Raw genomic sequence first — 25,039 nt, 5'->3', positions numbered from 1 at the left:
TTCACAGCGACAGAAATTGTGCCATGAAAATTTAGCACAAGCCAGAAACTGGTCATCCTTCTTATCAGCATCAAACTATAAAATCCGTTTGCAGTGTCATTGCAAATAAATAAATAAACAGCCATTCATCCTTTTGGCCAAAAAAAAAAAAAAAAAAAAAAAAAAAACACAGCCAAAAAAAAAAACAAAAACAAAAACAGTGCAGGCACAGTGAAGGGGCTCTGAACCACCACCACGGACTTGATGGGGGGCACACGGGGAGGATGTTGAGCCCCCAGGTTGAGAACAGATTTACCTGGATTTGACGTTTCCTTTTCAAGGAAAATACTTTCAATTCTCATAAAAGCAAATGTGTTTCTCACATCCATGGTGTGATAGAATGGGCTGGTCATAGAGTATATTTTAAAAGCCTTAAAAATCAATCTAACTACTGATTGTGCAAATATCAGCAGCTCACACATATCCATTCCTAGCATCACTTCTTTTGGACTTTTGAAATCTTCATGTTGGGTACCTCAGTGGACTTATTTTAAAAAGTGTCCATACTGGAAACTTTTTAGTCATTTTCCTTTCCTTGTACATGTTTTTTAGCAACTTTTTAAAAAAATCAATGAATGAGAAATTAGATCAGCTCTGGAGATTCATTTACCAGCATGTTGACCATTTGTAGTGTTTTCTTTTCTTTTTTCTTTTTTTTAAGGGAGAAGGTTTATTGTCAGGTGGAGGAAATCTGACAGGCAGCCTCCCCAGGACAGAGAGAACAGCCTTGTAGTGTTTTCTTAAAAGGAGACAGACTTAAAAGCTTGTCTAGCTTATCAGTTTTACACATAAATTAAATCAGACTGGATGCAAATGCTTGGCTTCCCAAGTGAGAGGTCCTTGCCCCATCAACCGTACTTTCATATTTAACACTGAGACCCCTGGCTGGACAGTGGCTGGACTAGAAGTGGGGGCACAGAGATGAGAGCATTGCCCTCTTGTCACTTACACGTTGTCCCTGGGGACTGGATTTCTCCTGGGGGGCCGGTGCCCCAGGAACCCTGAGATTATGATGAGCAGCAGCAGAATGGATTGGATTGCCGTTGAGCTCTGATCAGTGAGGACACCTGAGAGGCAGGACCATCACTGCTTCAAAGGAAGAGCCGTTCTTAATTTTCACAAGGTGAACCTCTTGATCACAGGCCATGAGAGCAAAGGGTGAAAAACACTCCTGCTTGACAGGCCAGCCTGGGGAGTGGACACTGGATACCTGTGTGAGTCTGGTGGACACCCTCTCCCATCATCACATGTGAAAACTGCACTTGTTTAATTAAAATAAAAGAACTCAGGTTTTTATTTCTAAACGCTTGCATTAGGACCCCAGTGAGCAATATCCCCCAAGGCAATTCAACCAGAAGTAAAAATTCTTTTGAAATAAAAAAATCCCAACACTTATGTTTACTGTGAAATTGTATGGTGTATGCTTTTAGACTTGAACAACAGTGATTTCTTCATTGCTATATTTCTGAGATGATTCTCAAAGTCAGTTATTTTTCAGGGCTTCCTATTTTTCTTGGAACCACATCCCAAGGGTGTAAGGAAGTTGAACTCTTGTTCTATGGAATCATGCACTGAAGATGTCATTTATTTTAGTTTAAAAAGCAAAATGGAGGCAGTTCCTTCCAGTGACTAAAATAGTTTAACTTAAAGTTTAATTAACAAAAAAAAAAAAAAAAGCCACATTCCCATTTTCCAATTCACAAAGACAGGTTTTTCTTTAAAAATATGCCTGAAACATATTACAGATAATATCCCAAATGATTACTATGTAAACATTGTCATTACAATGAAATGAATATGATATCAGCTCCATTTCACATTGTAAACAGCAGCACTAAATGCAGAAGCCTATTTAGACTGTCCAGTGTTTGTGCAGGTTTTTAAATGAACCATACAAAATCTACATTGTTCTACCTTCTTGTCAAGAGGATCCATCTGTTTCCAATTATTGGCCTTTAATTGATGAAGTTCATCAAATTTCATACTAATATTTTCTATGGACAACTGCAGCATGTCCCAAAACCCCGCCAAATCCTGGGAGGTGGGCCTCGGATGAGCATTTGGATTCTGTACAAGAGAGAGAAAAATATTCATGCTTTAGAAGCAATCCTGACAACAAGCCCAGGGCCAAAGAGGCCTTTTCAAATAGTTTAGATAACATAAGGAAGATGAGTTCCTTTTGGTTTTCAAACAGGAGATAAAAGTGAGGCTACGAATGGCAATTTTATACACTCATCCGTTTGAGTCAGTGATTCTCAAATGTCAAGGTTGTAAAACTTGTGATGCAACATCAGTCAATACAAATGTGTGTGTGTGGGGTGTCTGAACATTAAAAAAAAAAAAGCAACCCAGAATGTGTGATCTACAGGATGCCTTTTTAAAATTTTTAAATTTAAAATATTTAAATTTTTATTTAAAATTTTTATTTAAAATTTTTATTTAAAATTTAAAATATTTAAATGAAAATGCTGTCTTCAAAAAAGAAATGCAGTATATTATTAGACTCAATATTTTACTCCATGCTACACAATGTATTCAGAGACAAGATAAATAAATAAGGCTAGAATATGACCAGATAATGAAATTAGTTTTAACATTCACGTTCAGTGAAACACTAGGGCAAACAAATGACAAATTATAAAAGAATTGGTGTTTCAAAGTAGCATGTTTAATAATCAAGATGTTAGAAATACACTTTATCATATGACTGATTTGAAATTTGGATTCAATTGATCAAAATATAGTATAGATAATGCTCATTATCTATACATACATATATTATACGTTCATGACCCTTTGCTAGATAATAGTAAACATTCTCTAGGTTTTGAGGACTGACTTTCTTCGTCCCCATTCACATATGCCTGACAATAGAAATTATGAACTCGACTTCATATGAGCTAAGACTGAAAAAATACAACTAAGTGATTGATGGTATCATGCTCCTCGCTGCTCCCTACTGCAACAGTAGCTAAAGGCACTTATGGTCAGATGAGTGGCAGCGACCATGCGTCAGGGGGTGGTGGCATGCCTGGTGAATGGCAGTTCTAGCTACCTCTGGGTATTCTGGGCAACTGAACAGACTTGAAACCTCATGTCGTATAATAACTCGGAGGCACTGTGCGCTTTTCAAACTAACCCCTAATAAAAATGTTATCATTGAAATGTCAGAGAGTGTTCAAAGTTGATGGCCATCCAAGTAAATAGGTTAGAAAGAACTTTTAAGTCCTTGGATATTTTAGGTCTGGCTCACAATAAATATAAATAAACATATCTATAAATGTATGGTTCTAAAATATAAAAATAAAAAAATGAATTTATGGTTCTAAAACTACCCCTCCTTCCAAAATTCATTGGAAGAGATAAATTCTAAGGTTTATAATTTTTTGGTTTAGTAGTAAAACGTATTCAAGGAGCCAGCGCTGTGGTGTGGCTGGTTAAGCTGCTGCCTGCAGTGCCAGCATCCCATATGGGTGCTGGTTCGAGACCCTGCTGCTCCACTTCCTATCCAGCTCTCTGCTATGGCCTAGGAAAGCAGTAGAAGATGGCTCAAGTTGGCCGGCGCTGCGCCTCACTAGGCTAATCCTCCACCTGTAGTGCAGGCACACCAGGTTCTAGTCCTGGTTGGGGTGCTGGTTCTGTCCCGGTTGCTCCTCTTCCAGTCCAGCTCTCTGCTGTGGCCTGGGAAGGCAGTGGAGGATGGCCCAAGTGCTTGGGCCCTGCACCCGCATGGGAGACCAGGAGGAAGCACCTGGCTCCTGGCTTCAGATGGGTGTAGCGTGCCGACTGTAGTGGCCATTTTGGGGGTGAACCAATGGAAGGAAGACCTCTCTCTCTCTCTCTCTCTCTTTCTCTCTTTCTCTCTCTCTGCCTCTCCTCTCTCTGTGTAACTCTGGCTTTCAAATAAATAAATAATTCTTAAAAAAAAAAAAAAACCTTAAGCTTCATATTTTGGATTCACTGGAGTCTAGGCAAACAAGCCTTATTGGCTACATTTTTTTCAATGTCCCATTGTATGAAATGGTATAGTGTAATGAGCTCAAATTTGTAGTGTTTTCTTAATTTTTAATTTTTAAAAATATTTATTTATTTATTTGAAAGTGTTTCAGAGAGGCAAAGGTAAAAAGAGAGAGAGAGAGAGAGAGAGAGTCTTCTATCTGCTGGTTCACTCCCCAAATGGCCGCAACTGCAGGACTTGGCTGATCCAAGGCCAGGAGCCAGAAGCCAGGACATGCATGGGTGCAGGAGCCCAAGGACTTGAGCCATCCTCCGCTGCTTTCCCAGGCCATAGCAGAGAGCTGGATTGGAAGTGGAGCAGCCAGGACTCAAACCAGCGCTCATATGGGATGCCGGCACTGCAGGCGTTGGCTTTATCTGCTACTCTACAGTGCCGGTCCCTGTAGTGTTTTCTTAAATGCACATAACTCTGCATCATGGGCAATTTGTTCCCTCTTCTTCGACCTCACATCTTCAAAAACATGGATAAGAAAACAGAAAGACCTTAAAGTCTCAGCCATTTGCCCAATCAGTGGGTCACCAGAGGGAGTGGCAGACGCCCCTTAACCTAAGCTAGGCCATCTTGGAGGTCAGAGGTCAGAAAGGGAATAGAGGGATGAGGAGGGCTGAACTCCTGGTTTAGTTAACTTGGAAAAAGCCAACTTCCACCTATTCATTCTGTGTCTGAGAATCTAGTCTGGGATAATGTGTAACCGTTTTCCAAATAAAAAGCTTTTACTTTTCTTCTCCTCAGAGTAGGAACTTTAGGAAACAGGGCTGGGTCTGATTCTGACCAATCATAGCACCACTTTTATGCGGCTGTGGATCTAAGCAGTGCCACCACCAAACCACCTAGGACTGCGCTTCCTGCAGCACAGGGGGTGGAGCCTACTCCCCTCCCTTAAAGGTGCAATCAACAGGAATTGAAGTCAACCAGACTGGGACTTGAATCTTGGCTTTGCCTGTTACAACGGGGCCCTGGCCAGATTTCTTAGTCTTTTTATGCCCATTTCTCTCATTGTAAAACCAGCATAAAAATGACGTCACTATCAACTCCACAGAAGTCTGCAAGATCAGAAGTCTACAAGCTCTTAGCACAGTCCGTGACAGAGTGGGCTCTTGACATTCCCCATGGGAGCCTGTTTGGACCTGCATCAGTGGCTCTCCTGCCTCAGTGATGGCCAACGAATGGGAGCCCATCAGGAACTAGGAAACGTCAAAACTGGCTTAAACGAGGTTAACATTTCCTAGAAATTTGCAAAATTTTCAAAAAGTTTTGTTGGCAATTTCTTTTCTTTTTTCTTTTTTTGACAGGCAGAGTGGACCATGAGAGAGAGAGACAGAGAGAAAGGTCTTCCTTTGCCGTTGGTTCACCCTCCAATGGCCGCCACGGCCGACGCGCTGTGGCCGGCGCATCACACTGATCCGATGGCAGGAGCCAGGTGCTTATCCTGGTCTCCCATGTGGGTGCAGGACCAAGCACTTCGGCCATCCTCCACTGCACTCCCGGGCCACAGTAGAGAGCTGGCCTGGAAGAGGGGCAACTGGGACAGAATCCGGCGCCCCGACAGGGACTAGAACCCCGTGTGCCGGCGCTGCAAGGTGGAGGATTAGCCTATTGAGCCGCAGCGCCAGCTTTGTTGGCAATTTCATCTTTACAATCTGTGCAATGTTTGCATTTTATTTCCTAACATACTGGCTCATCACATTCTTTTCTCAAGGTGTGCTGTGTTTTCCCTATTGTATGGACACAGTGACTTCCTCGTGTATCTGCTGGCCAGTTTGAGCAAAATGGCTTTATATGAGCTGCTTTACACTTAAAAAGGATTGCATTAATTAAGATCTGTGACACAATAGAAAGTTGACAAATTAGTAAGATTTCTGTACCTGGCACATAATTGAATCCAATAAAATATTCATTGAATTGAATTCAGTTATTATTACATTTGCTACTATAAGTTATCTCATGATCCAAAATAAATTTCTGAGCAGGAAGAAGGGTCTGGTAATTTTTGCTGAGAGAGAGGAAAACAAGTGTGTGTGTGTGTGTGTGTCCAAAGAAAAAAGGCTTGGAGAAGACAGAGAGAGAGTACCCACCAACTTTTGCATGCTTTATATTTTCTCGTGGTTGATCCCTGTCAAAATAATTCCCTTTCAGTCTATATGAGGGTACTTCAAAAAAGTTCATGGAAAATGGAATTAAAAGACACACTTGTTTGGGTGCAAAAATTTTTGAAATTTGGACCAGTGCTGTGGTGTAGCAGGTTAAGCTGTCACCTGTGACAATAGCATCTCATATGGCTGCCAGTTCGAGTTCTGGCTGCTCCATTTCTGATCCAGCTCCTTGCTAAAGGCCTGGGAAAGCAGTGGAGGAGTATCCCCTGCCATCCACGTCGGAGACTCGGAAGAAGCTGTAGGCTCTTGACTTTGGCCTTGCCCAGCCCTGGCTGTTGTGGCCATTTGTGGGAGGTGAATCACTGGATGGAAGCTCTTTCTTTCTCCCTCTGTCTCTCCCTCTCTCTTGGTAACTCTGCCATTAAGTAAATAAATAAATCTTTTTTAAAAAATTGAAATTCATGCCTATGAGGGATCTTCAAAAAGTTTATGAAAAATGTGTATTATGAAAAAACTATGTATAGATTTTAAACTTTTTGCACTCACATAAATGTATCTTTTAATTCCATTGTCCATGCACTTCTTGAAATATTCGCTCATATTTGTCCGTGTTAACAAGAAGCAGTTAAAATTCTAAAATCATATTTTGGGCTATTTAGATTGCAAATAATCATGTTCTCACCTTCCACAAGATACATACGTCGGTTTTCATTTTCTTTGTTCTAGATCCAGCCTTACCACCGGCTGAGCAAGAAAAGCTATTTTTGTGGAGTTATGTTCATGGAGATAGTAGCATTTTTTAAAGGCATATATAAGAAAGCTCTTGCCTTTTCATTTTGAAGTCACTTTTAAAAATTCTGTTGTTGATAATGGTGCTTTTATTTTTGTTTTGTTTTATTTTGTTTTTTGTATGGCAAGAAGGCTGAATTGTTCTTTTATATCAGAGAGAAAAGATAAAGGGCCCTCATCCTCTGGCCCTTGAATTAAATCAGAGACCTCTTCGCTAGGAAATGGCCATGGATGGCTATTTCACAAAGAAAAATCGCTCTCCAAAATGATTTTCTCAGTACCATTATGTTTGAAATGTTAGTATGCTCCATATTTAGGTAAGAATAATAAAATCAGAGATGCCATGTAAAGTGAGGAAAATGGAAAATTTTCAATTACAACACAGCAGGAAATGGAGTTTTAACTTGATTAGATTTTTCTTCTAAGATTATTTAAGTGTAACATAAATATTTCTTAATCTCGAGAAAAGCAGGACATGATTCATTGGAAAACTCTATGCCAGGTGAGAGACACTAAGCGGCCTTGCCTTGGTTCAAAGTCAGTTTTCCTTTGGTTGCACCCATCTTGATGGCACCTTCTGAAGGAACTAGCAAGGAAGTCGTGGAGACAGGGCGTGTTACCTACCAGGTTTTCTTCACACAGTTCTCTGAACTGGTAGAATTTCTGCGCCATGAGAAGTTGGGCACTGCCCACTGCGGTTCGGATTTTCCCTAGAACTGAAAAGAGCAAACATACAAGAAGTTTACACATTATGCCTCACTGTTGAGATTTCTTCTGGTAAAGCAAAGCGGAAGTTACGCTGTCACGATTAGGGAGAACAGCACCAGCGCCGGCACGCGCCCACCCGGACAGCCCAATCCCAGGTGCTCCTGGGTTAAAGCACATAATCAGCCTGGAAAAACACTTGCCCGTCGTGCACATTTCTGGGAGTAATGGAGTTTTCCATCACAGCCCTGGATGTTACCGAGAGAAGAAGCAAACGGTTGTTTTTTCCTTTCAACCTCTTTTACCGCAAGGATGAATGTCAAGGTTTACCAGTGTAGTTAACGGATTTATGGAGGCTGCAGTGGTGGTCTCCTGGCTTGTTTTTTTCTAATCTGAACCTAAGCACAAGAAAAGCGATCCTAACTGGGAGAGGGGAATCTCTTGCCAATCAAGAGATGCCATCCATATCCTTCAATATTTTTTCCGGAGCTCAGCCACTGGGGACTGTCAGGAAGGACCCATGGCCCATTGAAAAGTTTTTTCTTTTTTTCCAACCCCCAGGGAACGCCAGCTCCACGCCAGCGTCTGAACTCTACTGCCCACTTTTCTGGCGATCATAGGTTTGATTCCCTACGTACTGCGCCGAAAATCTTTCCCTTTACAAGGTACTTCTGGCTGGGTGCGCAGCCCCGCGCCCCGCGGTTTCGGGGCGCGCGTGCAGGGACCCGGCAGAGAGCTCCGCGCACAGCGTCCGTGGCGGCGGCGTCTCGCGCCGGGAAGCCTGCGCGCCGCTGCCCTGAGGGAGCTGGGCCTGGGGGCGGTCCAGGGGACGTGCTGCCGGCGGGAGGGAAGGGGCGAGGGCTCCCTCAGTGGAAACCAGACTGGGAGAAGCTCTCTCCCGGGCGGAAATCTTCGCGGGGAGGGACGCTATAGGATTTAAGGAACCCTGTTGCTGCTCCGAATGTGAACAATTTACCGAGACTCTGTTTTGTCCCTGGGTTTTCCCAGTATTTTGCTTCTCTGTCATGCTAGCTAACGGCTCCAGGTACTCAGGGTGTCTAGGCTCGACTCATACGTTTCTGTGTACCCACACCTGTTGGCCAGTCAGCCAACAGCTCATTCATGGGCAGGCATCTGCCTCCTCTGGGTTAACAAGGGGGCCTCCCTGACAGCTGTCCCCTACCAAAGCTCTTGCTTTTTTTCTGGTCTGTTTTTATTTAAACTTTTCATTTGCATTTTATTTTAAAGGAGAGAGAGAGACAGAGAGAGAGACAGAGAGAGAAACAGAGAGAGAAACAGAGAGAGAGAGAGAGAGACTTCCATCCACTGGTTCACTCTTCAAATGCTCACAGCAGTCAGAGCTGGGCCAGGCTGAAGCCAGAAGCCAGGAGCTCCATCCAGGTCTTGCATGTGGGTAGCAAGTCCCTGAGCCACTACCAGCTAACTCCCGGGACATCAGCAGGAAGCTGGATGGCAAACAGAGGAGCCAGGACCTGAACACAGGTACTCCTAACCAGATGTGCAGGCGTCCCAAGTGGGGACTCAGCCCCTGTGCCAAAGCCAGCTCCCAGTCTGTTTCAGTCTTTGGAGATGGGTTTCCTTTTCAGTTTTATTAATCAGTTGTATGCATTGTTCTTTTTCCATATCTCAGGAGCAGAAAAGGCAGTTTTTAGAGACACAGGCGCTGCAGCAATTACGAGTTCAGGCCTGGAGTGGGCCAGATTTCGGCTCCAACACTTGCCAGCTACTGCTTTGACAAGTCACTTAACTTCTGTTTTCTCATATGTACAGTGGGGCCAATGTTACCTATTTGTAGTGTTGTTTTTAAAGGTTAAAAGCTGGGGTGAGTGTTGTGGTGCTATGGGTTAAGCTGCCGCTTGGGACATGTACATCCACGTTGGAGTGCCTGGAATTAGTCCCACTACTCTACACTTGTGATTGAACTTCCTGCTAATATGCCTAGGAGGTAGCCCAAATATGTGGGTTCCTGCCACCCACGCGGGAGACCTGGATGGAGTTCCAGCCTCCGGCTTCAGACTGGTCCAACCCTGGCTGCTGCCATTTGGGGACGGAGCCAGTAGATGGAAGATCTCTCTCTCTCTCTCTTTCATTCTGTTTTCAGATAAAATAAATAAACCTTAAAATTTTAAAAAGAGGGGCTGGCATTGTGGTGTAGTGGGTAAAGCCATCTGCGACACTGACATCCCATATGGATGCTGGGTTGAGTCCCAGCTGCTCCACTTCTGATACAGCTCCCTGCTAATGGTGTGGGAAACACAGTGGAAGAAGACCCAAGTGCTTGGGCACCTGCCACCCACAAGAGAGCCCATGAAGCTACTGGTTTCAGCCTGGCTCAGCCCTGGCTGATGTGGCCATTTGGGGAGTGAACCAGCAAGTGGAAGATTGCTCTGTCTCTGTAACTCTGACTTTCAAATAAATAAAATAAATCTTTTTAAAAATTTTAATTGAAAAAAAAATTTTTAAAGGTTAGAAGCATTAATTTATGAATTGCTTAGGGTACTGTCCAGTATATAGTAAGCACTTAATAAATGTTAGTTATTATCTAGGATCAGAAAGCCATACTTCCTTTTTGGGTGTGCCAGCTGTGAGAACCACCCTTGCCCTGGTCAGAAGCAAAGAGGAAAAAAACAAAGTCTGGGCACCTTAAAAGTGACCGGACATCCTGGTTGCATGGGACAGGTCTGTTTCATGGGTGACCTTTCCCAGATCTGAGACGGACATGGAACAGGCACTTCCTACGTGAATACATGACTTTAGGCAAACTCTGAAGTTTGTGGAAACCTCTGTGAACTGTCTTGCAGAAGGGTAGGCAAATCTCAGAATGAGTCCTGGGAGCTTAGAATGAGGGTCCCTGGGTCTCCCATTTGCTGGTTGGCATTCCATAGCTCCTGGGATCTAGCACAGAAACTCCAGCTATTCTGACACTCCTAGAAACCTTGAGCCAATGGTTCTCATTGACATGGGACTGCCTAGTATAACAGAGCACCATGGTAACAGCAGCTGAGCAAGGCAGTTATTCTCAACAAGGAAGACAGCGCTAAGCCGTCATGCAGGTGACACCACCATGTAGGCAGGGGCTCCCTTTTATGTTTCTTGAAAGTAAAACAGAGACATTCTTCTGCCTTCACTGGGGTCTGGCTAGAGCCCGAGATTCAGAGTCCTAGGGATGACATGTGGGGTGGAGTGTGGCCCTTCTGTTTCCCTGGTTTTTTTACCATCCTGCTCTTTGGGTGGAAATTTCCTACCAGCTCCAGGATACTTGCATTACCAGTGTCCAATTGATAATCTTTCCTGCCCAGGGAAGGGAAATAAGGACTTGGGCCTGAGTGAAAGCATGGAACCAAGAGGGTTTGGGACAAGCAGGTAACAATTCAGAGTTCCTTGCCCTCCAAACTTTCTTTCCCAGAGAACTAAAAACACACTTTCATTTAAGAAAGACATTCCAATGGAGTTTTTGGTCTTGTTTTGTTTGCTTTCTTTTTCCCCAGTAGATACCCACTTGGTATGTGAGCTGATTTTTTTTTTTTCTTCTGAAAGTAAATGTATGTTTGTAAATGCTCCTTGAGGCAGTAAGAAATTGATGAACAATAAATGGTAAACACCAGTGGAAGTAAAAAGTTGAAAGGAACTAGCCATATATTAATTTAAAAAGAGATAAAGAGAAAAGAAGCATCTTGATTCTGGGTTTTTTTTTTTTTTTTTTTTTTTTTTTTTTTTTTTTACAGGCAGAGTGGACAGTGAGAGAGAGAGACAGAGAGACAGAGAGAGAGAGAGGTCTTCCTTTGCCGTTGGTTCACCCTCCAATGGCTGCTGCAGCTGGCGCGCTGCGGCCGGCGCATCGTGCTCATCCGAAGCCAGGGGCCAGGTGCTTCTCCTGGTCTCCCTTGCGGGTACAGGGCCCAAGCACTTGGGACATCTTCCACTGCACTCCCGGACCATAGCAGAGAGCTGGCAACCGGGACAGACTCCAGCGCCCCGACTGGGACTAGAACCCGGTGTGTTGGCGCTGCATGCGGAGGATTAACCTAATGAGCTGCAGCGCTGGCTTGATTCTGTTTTGAAACTAGTCTAAACTATTCACTATCAACTTCCAGCAGAGTGGAAAGAAATATTCCTTTCAAGGATGCTTAATATACAGTACGAGAAATAGTAAGTGAAATATACTAGTTTTTTCCATGCATATAAAAACAGCCCAACTGGTACTAGAAAGTTCTGTATAGAAAAAGTCTAGGTATAGTATATTCTTCCAGGGCTAACCTTGAATTTCACTTTTTTAACTTTAAAATTTTACTTGAATGACAAGGAGAAAACCAGAGACATTGGTTCACCCTCCAATGTCCTCAGCAGCTGGAACTGGGCCAGGACGAAGCTAAGAGCCAGAAATTCAATCCAGGTCTCCCATGTGGGTGGCAGGGACTTAACTACTGGAGCTATCACCTGTTGACTCGCAGGGTGCACAGGAGCAGGGAGCTGGAGTCAGGAGCTAGAACTGGGAATGGAACTCACACACTGGTGTGGGTTGTGAGCCTCTCAACTGCTAGGCTACACACCTGCCCCAAGAGTACCTTAAGTGGTGGTTATAGTCTCTTTCTCTCAAGAAATGGAAAACAAACAGCATGGTTTGAAGTGGTTTCAGCTGCAATATTATCATTGGTTTTGGACTAACCAGTTTGTTTTAGTAATTACTATTTATTAATACCAGTGTTTTTTATATGGAAAAATTAAAATGCATAGAAGTATAAAGGCCAATATAGCAAACACCCATCTATGTGCGCTCCTTCAAAGGAATGGATATTAATTACTTTCATGTTTGTTTCTGAGTTTTTCTTTTTGCTCTTTCTCAAAAAAATAAAGTCCTACAGATAAAGCATGGACAGCTTCCAACTTACAATGATGATCTGACTTGGGATTTTTTTTTATTGCCTGGTGGTAGATGTGAAAATCATCTGTATTCACTAGAAATTTTACTTTAAATGTTGAGTTTTGAATTTTGCTGTCTTCCTGGGTCAGAAATATGCAATCTGATCTCATGGTGTTGGGCAGTTACAACAAGAGCTCCAACTCCCAGTTAGCAACCCAATGAGGGTGAACAACCCACACCATGATGCCAGTGGTTTTTGGATACTGTATTTTGTATTTTCCCATTCCAGTCATGTTTATAAAACATTTATCTGTGTCTCCTGCTTCTGGGGTATGAACTCATTTTAGACTTTGATTTTTTTCAATTTATGACAGGTTTATTGGGAAGTGACCATGTTGTAAGTCGAGGAGCATCTACACCATCATACCTTCTAATCTGCAGGGGAGTGGTTCAAGGATCCCCAGAAGATACCAACACCTGAACAGAACAACCAGGGATCACGTGACAGAGATGGCTGGTATAACTTTCGAGTTCTTTATAAGTTATACGTCATAATGAGAATCAGGGAAAGACTATTTTGATTGTGGAAACAGGGGCCTTTATGCAAACTATGATTTAAAATCTCCTGGCTACATTGAAAAATTGGTATTTAGAAAAGAGCATACCTTTTCTTTCCCTGTGGAGTATGGTTTTCGCTTTGGAAACAAGGAAGTGGTATGAAGGGGTCTTCAAAAAGTTCATGGAAAATGTGTATTATGAAAAACTGTGCCTGGTTTTCAATTTTTTTTTTTTTTTGCACTAAAGCAAACATCTCATTTAATTTTATTTTCCCCAAACTTTTTGAAGTGTCCATGGGGTGAACAGAATTAACCATTTTCTTTCAACCCTGACAGTCAATCTCTGGTTGATAGCAAGGCAAACCAAAGTCTGGATCAAAATTTTGGAGATATGCATGACTTTTTATTGGGTCAAAATCAGGGGTAGGTATTTGGCACAGTGGTTAAGATACTGATTGAGACATCCACAGTCCATATCAGAGTGTCTGGGTTCAAGTCCCAGCTCTGCTTCTTGACTCCAGCTCCCTGCTAATATGCACCTTGGGCAGCAGCAGGTGATGGCTTAAATAGGAGGGTCTCTGCTACTCAGACCCACTCAGTTCTAGGCTTCTGGCTTCTGCTTGCTCCAGCCTGGCTGTTTCAGGTATTTTGGAAGTAAACCAGTGGATGGGAGATCTCTGTCTGTCTCTCCACCCTTCAAACAAAACAAAACAAAACAAAATCAAGATTTGAAATCCTTAAGCATAATTAACATATGTATTCTTCCATGTTCCAAGAGGAGTTGACTTAGGGCTCTGGATCTGTAAAGACAGAAACGCTGGTTTCTCTGACTGCTTGCAATTCTTAGTTACTATGCCCAAACTATAGTCATTAGGCCTCCAATGTAAGGCCTCAGAAACAGAAGAACAGAGGTATTTCCTACATGCTCAGGGTCCTCCCCTGATATCCAGACACTCTGTATCACTCCCTGCAAAGAAGGGTGTCTGGCTGTCCCCCAGTGATGGGTTCCTACACTGGACATGAGGACGGATGCTTCACACCTCTCTGCCGCGTCCGCTGTAATCCACCTGGTAAGCATCCTCCAGGTCAGAAAGGGCTGGGAGGTTCAGAAACCATCAGCTGTGCCACCTGCCAGCTGCGGATCTTGGGCGAGTTTTTCCGGTTTGTCATTTTCCTTATCTGTGAAATGGTCATAATACTATCTTCATAGGATTGCTGATTATTTGATGCAATAATATATGGAACTTTTTATAATTTAGCAATAGTTATAACTCCTGTATCCCTTGTGCACTCTTCAGTTCTTGGGCATTTACCTGGAAACTGAAAAGGTGGCCTGATCCAAACAGGAAATCACTTCTCCCATGAATCATCACCCTCTGACCTCTCTCCCCAACAGTGGGGACTGAGTGATGTCCCCTTCTTTTGGTGGCTTTCCTTCAGCCAGACTTTCACGAGTGGCACTGAGTGGGTGAATCATTTCTTTTGTCTATAAGGGCTCCATAATAACTCTTCAGGGACTCCAATTTTAGTGCCTCTGTATATAGTCTGGCATGGTTTTTTCCCACCTATCAGAGCCAGGACCGTGGCCCACTGGCTGCAGGGGATAAAGACACACACACAGAGATAGGATCCTAACCCTCACTGGACACCAGACCACTCAGAGCCTTGCTCAGAAAACAGATCCTCAGCAAAAAGGAGGGCCAGTGTCACCCTGTTCTTGACCAATAGCTTCTACCGCAAAACAAGCTCCATCTTCAGGTAGAAAGAGTACATCAGATAATCCTGCCAGCCTCACCCTGTTTTCCAAATAGTGCTTCACCATGGGATGTGGTGCCACTGCAAACCTGTGGCCGCTGATCTCTCACTGCTGCCTGCTGGCGTCTTTGAACATCTGGGCTACCTCCCCTTGGACTCGTTTTTTTTTTTTTTTTTTTTGACAGGCAGAGTGAACAGTGAGAGAGAGAGACAGAGAGAAAGGTCTTCCTTTGCCGTTGGTTCACCCTCCAATGGCCGCCACAGCCGGCGCGCTGCGGCTGGCGCATCACACTGATCCGAAGCCAGGAGCCAGGTGCTTATCCTGGTCTCCCTTGCGGGTGCAGGGCCCAAGGACTTGGGCCATCCTCCACTGCATTCCTGGGCCATATCAGAGAGCTGGCCTGGAAGAGGGGCAACCGGGACAGAATCTGGCGCCCCGACCGGGACTAGAACCCGCTGTGCGAGCGCCACAAGGTGGAGGATTAGCCTATTGAGCCACGGTGCCGGCTCAATTCCCTCATCTTCAACAATACCCTGCCTCCTATGAGATGAAGACATGAAGGGAATCAGGCCTGAATACACCCAGTGTTCTCTCTTTCCTGATGCTTGCCACACACACAGTCCCATAACCCTATCCAGCTGCCCCTCCCCTAATGACTGCTCTGCACCCACTCCTCCCACCCACCTGTGTCCTTGGCCTCATTCCCTCCTGGCTGCTCTGAGCCTGCTAAATAAGCCAGTCTTGTGTCTAATCTCTGCCTCTGCTGGGGAACTCCCCCGGGTTGCCAAGAAGAATCGTCAAGTCTCCTCAATCTCCTGGTTCCCTGAAGCTAATGTAAAATTCTCTCCTCCCCTCTCATTAGTCGAATTTGTGTCACTGCCTGTGGCACAGTGGGTTAAGCTGCTGCTTGCGACACTGGCATCCTGTATCTGAGTGCTGGTTCAAGCCGCCGTTCCTCTGCTACTGATCCAGCTTCCTGCTAATGTGCCTGGGAAGACAGCACAAGATGACCTGAGCGCTTGGGATGCAAGGATGGAGTTCCTGATCCAGGCTCCTGGCTTCAGTCTGGCCTAGACCTGGCTGTTGTGGCCATTTGGGGATCAAACCAGTATATGGAAGATCTCTCTGTCTCTCTGTCTCTCCCTCTCTCTGTCACTGTGTGTTTCAAATAAATCAATCTTTTTTTTTTTTTTTTTTTTTTTTTTTAAATGCTTGGGGCTGGCGCTGTGGCTTAGTAGGCTAAGCTTCCACCTGTAGTGTTAGCATCCCATATGGGCACTGGTTCACGTCCTGACTGCTTCTCTTCTGATCCAGCTCTCTGCTATGGCCTGGGAAAGCAGTAGAGATGGCCCACTGTGGGAGTCTTGGAAAAAGCCTTGCACCCTTGTGGGAGCCCTGGAAAAAGCTCTTGGCTCCTGGCTCCGGATTGGTTCAGCTCCAGCCATTGTGACCATTTGAGGAGTAAACCAGTGGATGGAAGATTCTCTCTCTCTCTCTCTCTCTCTCTAACTCTACCTCTCAAATAAATAAAATCTTAAAAAAAAAAAAAAGAAATTCTTATGTTTTAGTCCTACCTAACTCCCAGTAGCTCAGAATGTGACTGTATTTGCAGAGTCCTTAAAAAGGTAATTAAATGAAAATGAGGTCAATAGCTCAAGGCAATATGATTGTAGAGCTGATAAGAAGAGGAGAGTAGGACATAAACACCTGTGGAGGGAAGACCACGTGAAGAAACAGCAAGAAGACAGCTGTCAACAAGCACCCGGTCCATGTAGTTTGTATGCAGCCCCAGATGACTAAAGCAGTGCTTTTTGAAGGCAGAATGCCTTTGCACTCTCATTTCTTCGACTCCCATTTGTCTGTAGTCCCTGAGCCCGGTGCTCTCTCCATGCTCTAACCTTATGGACCCTGCATTCGGCACAAGGGTAACTTAACTCCCTCGGATTCCACACTGCCACCCTCTCTGGCTCACCTTCTGCCTCCCTGACACTGCTTTCTTTATTCTTCTCCTCCTCCTCTTTATTTATTTTTATTTATTTGAAAGGGAGGGAAGGGAGGAGAGAGACAGACAGACAGACATGTCTTCCATTTTCTGGTTCACTCCCCAAATGGCTGTTACAGCCAGGGCTGGGCCAGACTGAAGAAAGGAGCCTGGAAATCAATCTGGGTCTCCCATGTGGGTGGCAGGACCCTGCTACTTTAACCATTATCTTCTGCCTCCCAAGGTGCACATTAACGGAAGCTGGATGAGAAGCACAGGTATGACATGAACTGAGGCACGCCAATATGGAATGTGCGCGTCCTGAGAGGTGGCTTAACCTGTTGAACCTCAATGTCTGCCCAACCTTCTCTGCTTTTTATGGACTTCTCTCTCATTCCATCTTGTAAATGTTGAACACAAACTTCAATTCTGAGCCCAGTTTACTCCCTGTTTCCCTTATTCCTTTTGAGTGATCTCATCCATTTTCCTATTTAAAAGATAGATTTTTGTTTCTCAAATTTGCAGCTGCATTGGATACTCATCCTTTAGTTGGATGTGGTTTGTCCCTCAAACATTCATGTGCTGGAAGTCTGGTCCTCGCTGTGTCCATGTTGAGGTAGAGGAGCTTGAAGAGGAGGGCCAAGAGGGAGGTGGTTAGGCCACTGAAGGTGCTGCCTTCATAAGACAATTAATCCATGCTGGTCTCCTGGACTGAAATAGTTCTCATGAGTGTGGGCTGCTATAGAGTGGGGCCACTCCATGCACCTGGCCTTTTATGGTTCCTTTCTGTTTCTCTTTCATGTTATAATGCAGCCAAGCAGACCAAATGGATGGGGCCACTCAATCTTGGACTCTCAGCCACCCCCCAAACTTGAGCTAAATAAACCCTTTTTCTTTATTAGGTACCCAGTTTCAGGCATTTTGTTACAGCAATAGAAAAAGGATGAACACAGCTTCCAAGCAGTATATCTAACCACTCGCTCCACACCTCTTTTCTCTCCAAATCCACACCCCCCTTGGGATTCTCTAGTTGATTACTATTAGGTCTTTGAGGGTACATCAAACAGTTCATAAAAAAGTGAAATTAGGAGATGTTTATTTGGGTGCAAATACCCATGAACTTTTTGAAGACCCTGCATAGGCGCAGATTTCATAATTTTTGCACCAAAAATAAACTTTATCTTTTAATTCCATTTCCACAAGCTTTTGAAGCCCCCTGGTATAAAGTTTGATTACCCCATCCAGATGCTGAATAATCTCCTTCTCTTGCCAATCTTGGAGGTTTGGTTTTGTTAAGCAAATTAGAGAGTTTCCTATCTTGTGTTATTCCCACACTTCAGACTCCCCCATGGTTACCCATTGTCTTGGTCTATTTGTGTGCTAGAATACCATAGATAGGTAATTTATAAATGATGGAATTGTGTTTCTTACAGCCCTGGAGGCTGGAAAGTCCAATGTCAAAGTCCTGCAGGCCATGTCTGGGGAGAGCTGCTCTCTGTCTCCACGATGGCGCCATGACGCTGCATCCTCCAGAGGGCAGGCATGGGGACCCCTCCTCCAATGGAAGGGGCAGACAGAAGAGAATGAACGCACTCCTGTGAGCCCTTTAATAAGAGTCCTAAACCCATCCCTGAAGTCTCCGCCCTCATGACTTAATCACCTCTTGAAAGCCCCACACTTTAGCGCTGTCACACTGGCCAGTAAGCTTCAGCAGGAATTTTGAGGAGCACAATCAGACCCAGCACCCATCATCCATGGGATAAGTCCCAAACCTCCTGCCATGGGGCAGTGAAGGCCAACCTGTCCACTTATACCGCTGCTCGCTCCCTCAGTGCTCCAGGTGCCCTAGCTCGCCAGTCCCCAAGCTGTCCTCTCCTCAATGTTTTTGCTTGTGCTAGACCCGAAGCTGGTGGTGCCCCTTTCAGCACCTTAGTCAAGCTCTCGTCACCTTTGCCTAGCAAAAGTCCTCATCCCCCAGACTCGGCTCAGGTGCACTTCCCCCAGAAATCCTCATCTCCTCTACCTCTCCTTCTTTATTGCTCCCCGCATTCCTGTGCTTAGATGTCTGCCCTTTCCTCATTTCCAACCAGGCCATAAGCTCCTTGACAGCTTGGACTGTGCCCATTTGACCCCTGGTATCTCATTGAAGGCGTACTTTTTTTTTTTTTTTTTGAAATTAACACAGTCACCGACACACTATGTCAACCAGAAAAACGACTGAACTGCCACATTCTAGTCCTTGCGCATTCTGATTCTCTAAAGTTTTTACCATATTTAGCATCACTTTTTACGTTATAAAGTTGACTAACTGGCTGACATAGTTCTTAGCTGGGCTATTATTCCTCTTGGATTACTGTTTATAATGTTAGCTCAAGTGGCTGGACAGGAAGAGCCAAGCCATCTGGGATAAATTTAATTTGTTTACGGGTGAATTAAATTTCCTTATGCACACGTTTTGACTTCTTTCTTCACTCACCTAGGTTCCTTTTTTAATGTCATAGGTTTTAGGGGTAAAGGAAAAAGAATTGAAAAAGTGAGTCGACCTCTTTCTTTAAAATCATGTGGATTTGTCAGTCCAAACCCATCTGTTTTCATCACGCTGGGATTACCCACAGAGAGACACTCTCGTTTATGAGTGTGCTCTCATGACAAAGAATGTCTCCAACCTGTGGCCCAGCAGCTGCTAGTGATTCAGAACTGCTATAACAACCCGTCAAAGTAGAAAACACAGATCTGTTTCATTCCCAACTGGCACTGCCGCTCACAAGAGTGCTTTACTTTTGCTTTTTTTTTTTTTTTTTTTAAAGGAGCCGAACACTGGTGGCTAATGAATGGATGCAGAATAGAATTCTCAAGTAGAAATTTCCCATTGACTAAAACCAGAGCTTCTGAAGGGTTCTTGGAAAACAAACAAACCAAAAGAACCCATGTTATTTGTTTTTAAAGAGCAAGTTTTCAAAAAAAAAACTCAGTCAATTTAAACTTGCTTTTTCCAATTTGGACCATGCTAGGAGTCTTACTTGTAAAAAATGATTCTGCTTTGTATCTATATTTCAGCTTACATCAGCCATGGTACAATATCATCACAGGAAGGTACTTCAAAAAGTCTGAGGAATATGGATTAAAAGAACTTTATTTAGGTTCAAAATTTTTGAAATCCAGGGCCATCATGGTACAGTGAGTTAACTTGTAATGCCAACATCCCATAGGAGCAGTGGTTTGAATCTCAGCTATTCCACTTTTTTTTTTCTTAATTTGACAGTTAGAGTTATAGACACAGAGAGACAGAGAGAAAGGACTTCCTTCTGTTGGTTCATTCCCCAAATGGCCGCTATGGACAGCACCGCACCGATCTGAAGCCAGGAGCCAGGTGCTTCTTCCTGGTCTCCCATGCAGGTGCAGGGGCTCAAGCACTTGGGCCATCCTCCACTGCCTTCCTGGGCCACAGCAGAGAGCTGGACTGGAAGAGGAGCAACTGGGACAGAATCCGGCGCCCATATGGGATGCCGGCGCCACAGGCGGAGGATTAGCCAAGTGAGCCACGGCGCCAGCCCCCATTCCACTTCTGATCTAGCTCCCTGCTAATGTGCCTGGGAAAGGCAACAGAAGATGGCCCAATTTTTTGGGTTCCTGCCATCCATGTGGGAGATAGAGTTCCAGGCTCCTGGCTTCAGCCTGGCCCAGCCCCAGCCATTGCAGCCATTTGGGAAATGAACCAGCAGATGGAAGACGTCTCTCTCCCTCTCCCCTATCCCCATTGTAACTCTGCCTTTCAAATAAATAAATCTTATATTTTTAAAAAATCCATGTATATGAGTACTCTTCAAAAAGTTCATGAAATAAAGCTTTAGTATGAAAAAAATTGCAGGCGTTTTTAAAAAAATTTGCACCCAAATAGACCTATCTTTGAATTCCATTTTTCAATGAACTTTTTGGATTTCTCTTGTATAGATCACATAGATCAATCAAGAGAGTTTTGAGCCTTTGCAAGTTGAGTGAAATGAAATTAGTTCATATTTCTCTTGGTAATTTTATAGAAAAGAACTAGATACTATGCTTAAAGTCCATTGCATTTATATTCCACAAAACTGGTTATTGTAGAAAGCAGTGGGAGATCTTGCCGGGGAGGTCAGTCCCTCTCTCGCAATCTCTGGGATAATGGAAACACCAAGGTTTGTTTCCAGACCTGGTGCTGCCTTCACCTCACCGTATCACTTCTCTTCACCCCCTTGGCACCCTCCTAGTCTCCAGAAACCACCACCAGAAGCACACCCACGAGAGGTGCTCTCTCCCGGCTGTGGAACCAACATCCTGCAACGCAAAACCAAAGGGGTATTCGCGAAGGGTCATCACCAGGCACATAATACACGATGTCTTTTCACCACTGCCCCTTCCTCTGAAGTCACTAATCTCAGGTTGGCCAGGGCAGGGCTCACAAAAAGAGACCCTGCAGCGTGCCCGTGGGGGCATGGGGTTGGAAGGGGAAGAACCAGGGGAGGGGAGAGACCCTTTGAAGGTTCAGTTCAAAAGTAAAATGAGAATAAAACCGAAAGAAGCTAGGATGCACCCACGGCGACCTGCGGAGAAATCCCCAGGGACTGTAGGCAGATGAATTACAGGGCTCAGAGCGCTGCTTTGTCTGCTGCCCACTATGGCAGCGCTGCAGACACAGAAGAGGCGGTCCGGGCATAGGAGCCCGGGCGATCGTTCCGATAGACCGTCACAATAATGACTGCGCGCAGCTTCTGTAACCAAACCTGGAACCAGGCAAACCCCATTTCAGGTTTCATTACCATTGGCTGCCAAGGCTCACGAGCCTTCTGGGGACCTGATGGCCAAGCTTCACTAACGTGGATGCTATCACCAGGCACAATGAAAGTGGAATTCACCCGCCTCCCTGCTGCACATGCTCTAGGTTTATCGGTGCCTTTCAGATAAAGCCTGAGAATCCCACATGTAACTTGTCCACAGTTCAGGAAGAGATTCTGAAGCACAATCAACCGGTTTTTCATCCTCAGGCCATTGAAACTCGAGCGCCTGGTTCGAGGCACAGAGGTAGACCGCCTTCCCAGGCAGTCGCATTCAGTTCCATCTGGCCAGTTCATTCCTGGTGAGATAATACCAGACAGATCCATGTAACACGCAAGCCACTATCCAATAGCACCGAGCCATCTTCCCGAGACAGCTGTGTGACACAAGGGCGGCATTGTCTGGGCGAAGCTGGTCTCATTGCACTTCCAGTGCTGCCCGCACAAGAACCCCGGCAGCTGCCGTGGTTTGTAGGCCGTCTCACTGCATTTTCGTTATTTTGTTATCCAGCCAAAATCCTACTGAGGACTGGTGAGGCTGAAGGGTTAGAACGAGAACTGAAGACTTCACTCTGTTTGGCCTTTAGCAGGGGAAATAATAGCCCCACACACCCCAAGAGTTTGTAGTTACACATTTCCAAAGATAGCTTAAGGTTACCAGGCTCCTATAAAGTGCTTCCGTTTAGTCTGTCCTTGGTTAAGTCAGTTTTAGGTAACCTAGAAAAGTAGTTCCCAGCCCTAGGATGCCAAAAACAATATCCTCAGGAAGCAGCTGTCAGGATTAGGATAATGGTATCAGAAAATGACTGATAACTGGGTAATTATTTAAAACTGGATGGTTCTCTTCTTCAACCCACTAAAAGAAAAAGATAATTATAACAACCCCCACACCCAAAATCTGTACTTCAAATTCCCATGGGACAAACAGGGTTCTTCTATTGTTGTGGACACACTATATTTTGAATTCAGGGAGACATTCAGCAAATGGATATTCTTGTGGAAATGAGGATGGTGTGGTTGTTTTGCCTACCTTCAGGTGCTGCAGCCCTTTTTTAGGGGGGATAGTTTTTAAGTGTGTATTTGTTTATTTTCATTTTATTTGCAAGGCAGAGAGACACAGATTCTTTCATCTGCTGGTCTACTCTCCAAATGACCACAGCAGTCAGGGCTGGGCCAGGCTGAAGCCTGGGAACCCAGTCCCGGTTTCCCACATTGGTGTCAGGAATGCAAGTACTTGAGCCATCCCTGCCTCCCATGGTGCCCATTAGCAAGAAACTGGAATTGGAAGTGAAGCTGGGGCTCACACCAGACAGAACAATAAGGGATGCAGCTATCCCAGGCAGTGTCTGAACCGCTGTGCCAAATGCCCATCCCCTGGAAGAATATTTTGTTGTGGTGGCAAAATACACCTAAGATTTGCCATTTTAACCATTTTTAAATGTACAGTTGAAGGCATTAAGTGCATTCACCAAACATTTTTGAATACTTAAAAATTGTGATAATTCTGGTATTCCACACAATGAATTAAACAAATATCGGGGCCAACATTGTGGCATAGTGGGTAAAGCCGCCACCTGCAGCACCAGCATCCCAAATGGGCGCCGGTTGTAGTCTCGGCTGCTCTACTTCTGATTCAGCTCTCTGCTATGGCCTAGGAAAGCAGTGACAGATGGTCCAAGTCTTTGGGTCCCTGCACCCACGTGGGAGACCAGGAAGAAATTCCTGGCTCCTGGCTTCGGATCGGCCCAGCTCTGGCCATTGCAGCCATCTGGGAAGTGCAGCATCAGATGGAAGACCTCTCTCGCTCTCTCTGCCTCTGCCTCTCTGTAACTTTGCCTTTCAAATAAATAAGTAAATATTTAAAAAAAAAATTTAAAAAAGCATGACTAGAATCTTCCTTTCTTACATGCTATCCTATTTGTCTGTTCAAGATGACCTGGAAAACCAGATTTCCTGGGAGGATTTTGTTAAGGAAGCACTTTTGTCATGTACTCTGAAAAGAGACCCACACTGTACCAGGGTACTTTAGAAAGTTCATGGGAAAATGCTTATTATCAAAAAACTATATATGTTTCAATTTTTTGCACCAAAGTAAACTTATCTTTCAATTTTATTTTCCAGTGTAGTTTCTTGCAGTGCTCTCATGTGGGACCCAAAGAACACATAAAATGACCAAGAGACGGAGGCACTGATGCTTAACCTATTTACCCTTGCCATTTTTCTAGTGTATACAGATAAAAAAACAAATAAATAAAAGTTGGTTACCTAGAACTTGGTTTCTTCTTTACCATCCCCTTTTACAAAAATTAAAATAAAATAAAATAAATGGAAAAGGTTAAGTCAGAGACTCAGTAAAACAAAGGCCGGCTACAAGCGAGCCCAGTTATCAGCACAGAATTGTGGTTGCCAAGGAACCAGGGGCAGATATGTATGGACAGCTCCACTGTGGACAGTGCCAAGCAACACAAAGTATCATTATCTTGTCAAATGTTATTCATGCGCTATCTGTTCCATCAGACACTTGTGTGTTCTGTGACCTTGGACAAGAAACGGCTGGAGAGCAGTTGGAGGGCAAATAGAACAGCACCTGTCAATGTCTCTGGTCCACTGTCAGGGTCATTGTCAGGACAAGATGAATATTCCTCCATGTGCTTATTTCTCCCTTCTCGCTATGGAGGGCTGCCACTGCTTTACTGTCAGATTCTTCCCCACTGAGCTGGACTGGCCTCCTTAGCAATCGGCAGCTCTCTGCCTTCAGCATAGTTTACCCCTGCACTATTTAGAATTTTGGAATTCCAGTAGTTTGAAGCCCCGATTTTGTGTCCCAGAGAGCATGAAAAACGTGGAGAAAGGCTTCAATGTTTGTGAGATGTAATTGTGTCTTAGGAGCTGGAAAAGAGACATGGGGTTCACGGAGATTATTCAACACAGAAGCTGTCCCATCATGGCTGCGGCAGGTACACCTCCCTGTCTGTCACAGGCACCGTGGCCCTGACGAGAAGAATTCATGCTCTCTCAGGGAAATATCCCTGCCAGCTTCTAGCAGCAGTAACAGTTACTCACGATGGTCAGAATGTTCGTGTCCCTCCAACAGTGCTGTGTTGAAATCCAACAACAGGGGTGATAATATATTAAAAGGTGGGGTCTATATGAGTGAGTAGGCCATGGGAGTGGAGCCCTCTTGGATTCCTACACATAGAAAGTGTCCTTTTATAAAAGAGGCCTCAGGCCATGTGAGGACACAGCAAAAAGGGACCAGCCTTGAAGCAGAGGGCGAGCCCTCGCCAGGAACCAAAGCCACCAGCACCTTGATCTTGGACTTCCCAGCCTCCACAATGGTAAGCAACAAATGCCTACTCTTTACACATTATCCAGTTTAGGGTATTTTGTTGCTCCAGTCCAAACAGAAGA

The 25,039-nt window shown here is 44.5% G+C and overlaps 1 protein-coding gene and 1 long non-coding RNA gene across 3 annotated transcripts in view; one reads left to right on the top strand and one right to left on the bottom strand.

Moving 5' to 3' along the window:
• DLGAP1 (DLG associated protein 1) overlaps positions 1–25,039 on the bottom strand; it is a 396,029-nt gene that overhangs the window by 965 nt on the left and 370,025 nt on the right. For both annotated transcript variants that reach the window (XM_062201404.1, XM_062201405.1), the window contains 2 exons: positions 7,564–7,655; positions 1,954–2,106 (listed from right to left, as the gene is read on the bottom strand). In XM_062201404.1, the coding sequence (XP_062057388.1) occupies positions 1,954–2,106; positions 7,564–7,655 (245 nt within the window). The remainder of the gene's footprint in view (positions 1–1,953; positions 2,107–7,563; positions 7,656–25,039) is intronic.
• On the top strand, positions 8,237–23,858 carry LOC133767159 (uncharacterized). The gene is made up of 3 exons (XR_009866818.1): positions 8,237–8,309; positions 12,901–13,043; positions 23,750–23,858. It is a non-coding gene; the product is annotated as an uncharacterized LOC133767159 (long non-coding RNA).

The sequence above is a fragment of the Lepus europaeus genome, chromosome 9 (assembly GCF_033115175.1).
Source record: "Lepus europaeus isolate LE1 chromosome 9, mLepTim1.pri, whole genome shotgun sequence".
NCBI lineage: Eukaryota > Metazoa > Chordata > Mammalia > Lagomorpha > Leporidae > Lepus > Lepus europaeus.
Note: the sequence above shows the minus strand (reverse complement) of the source record. Positions and strands in the feature narration are given on the sequence as shown.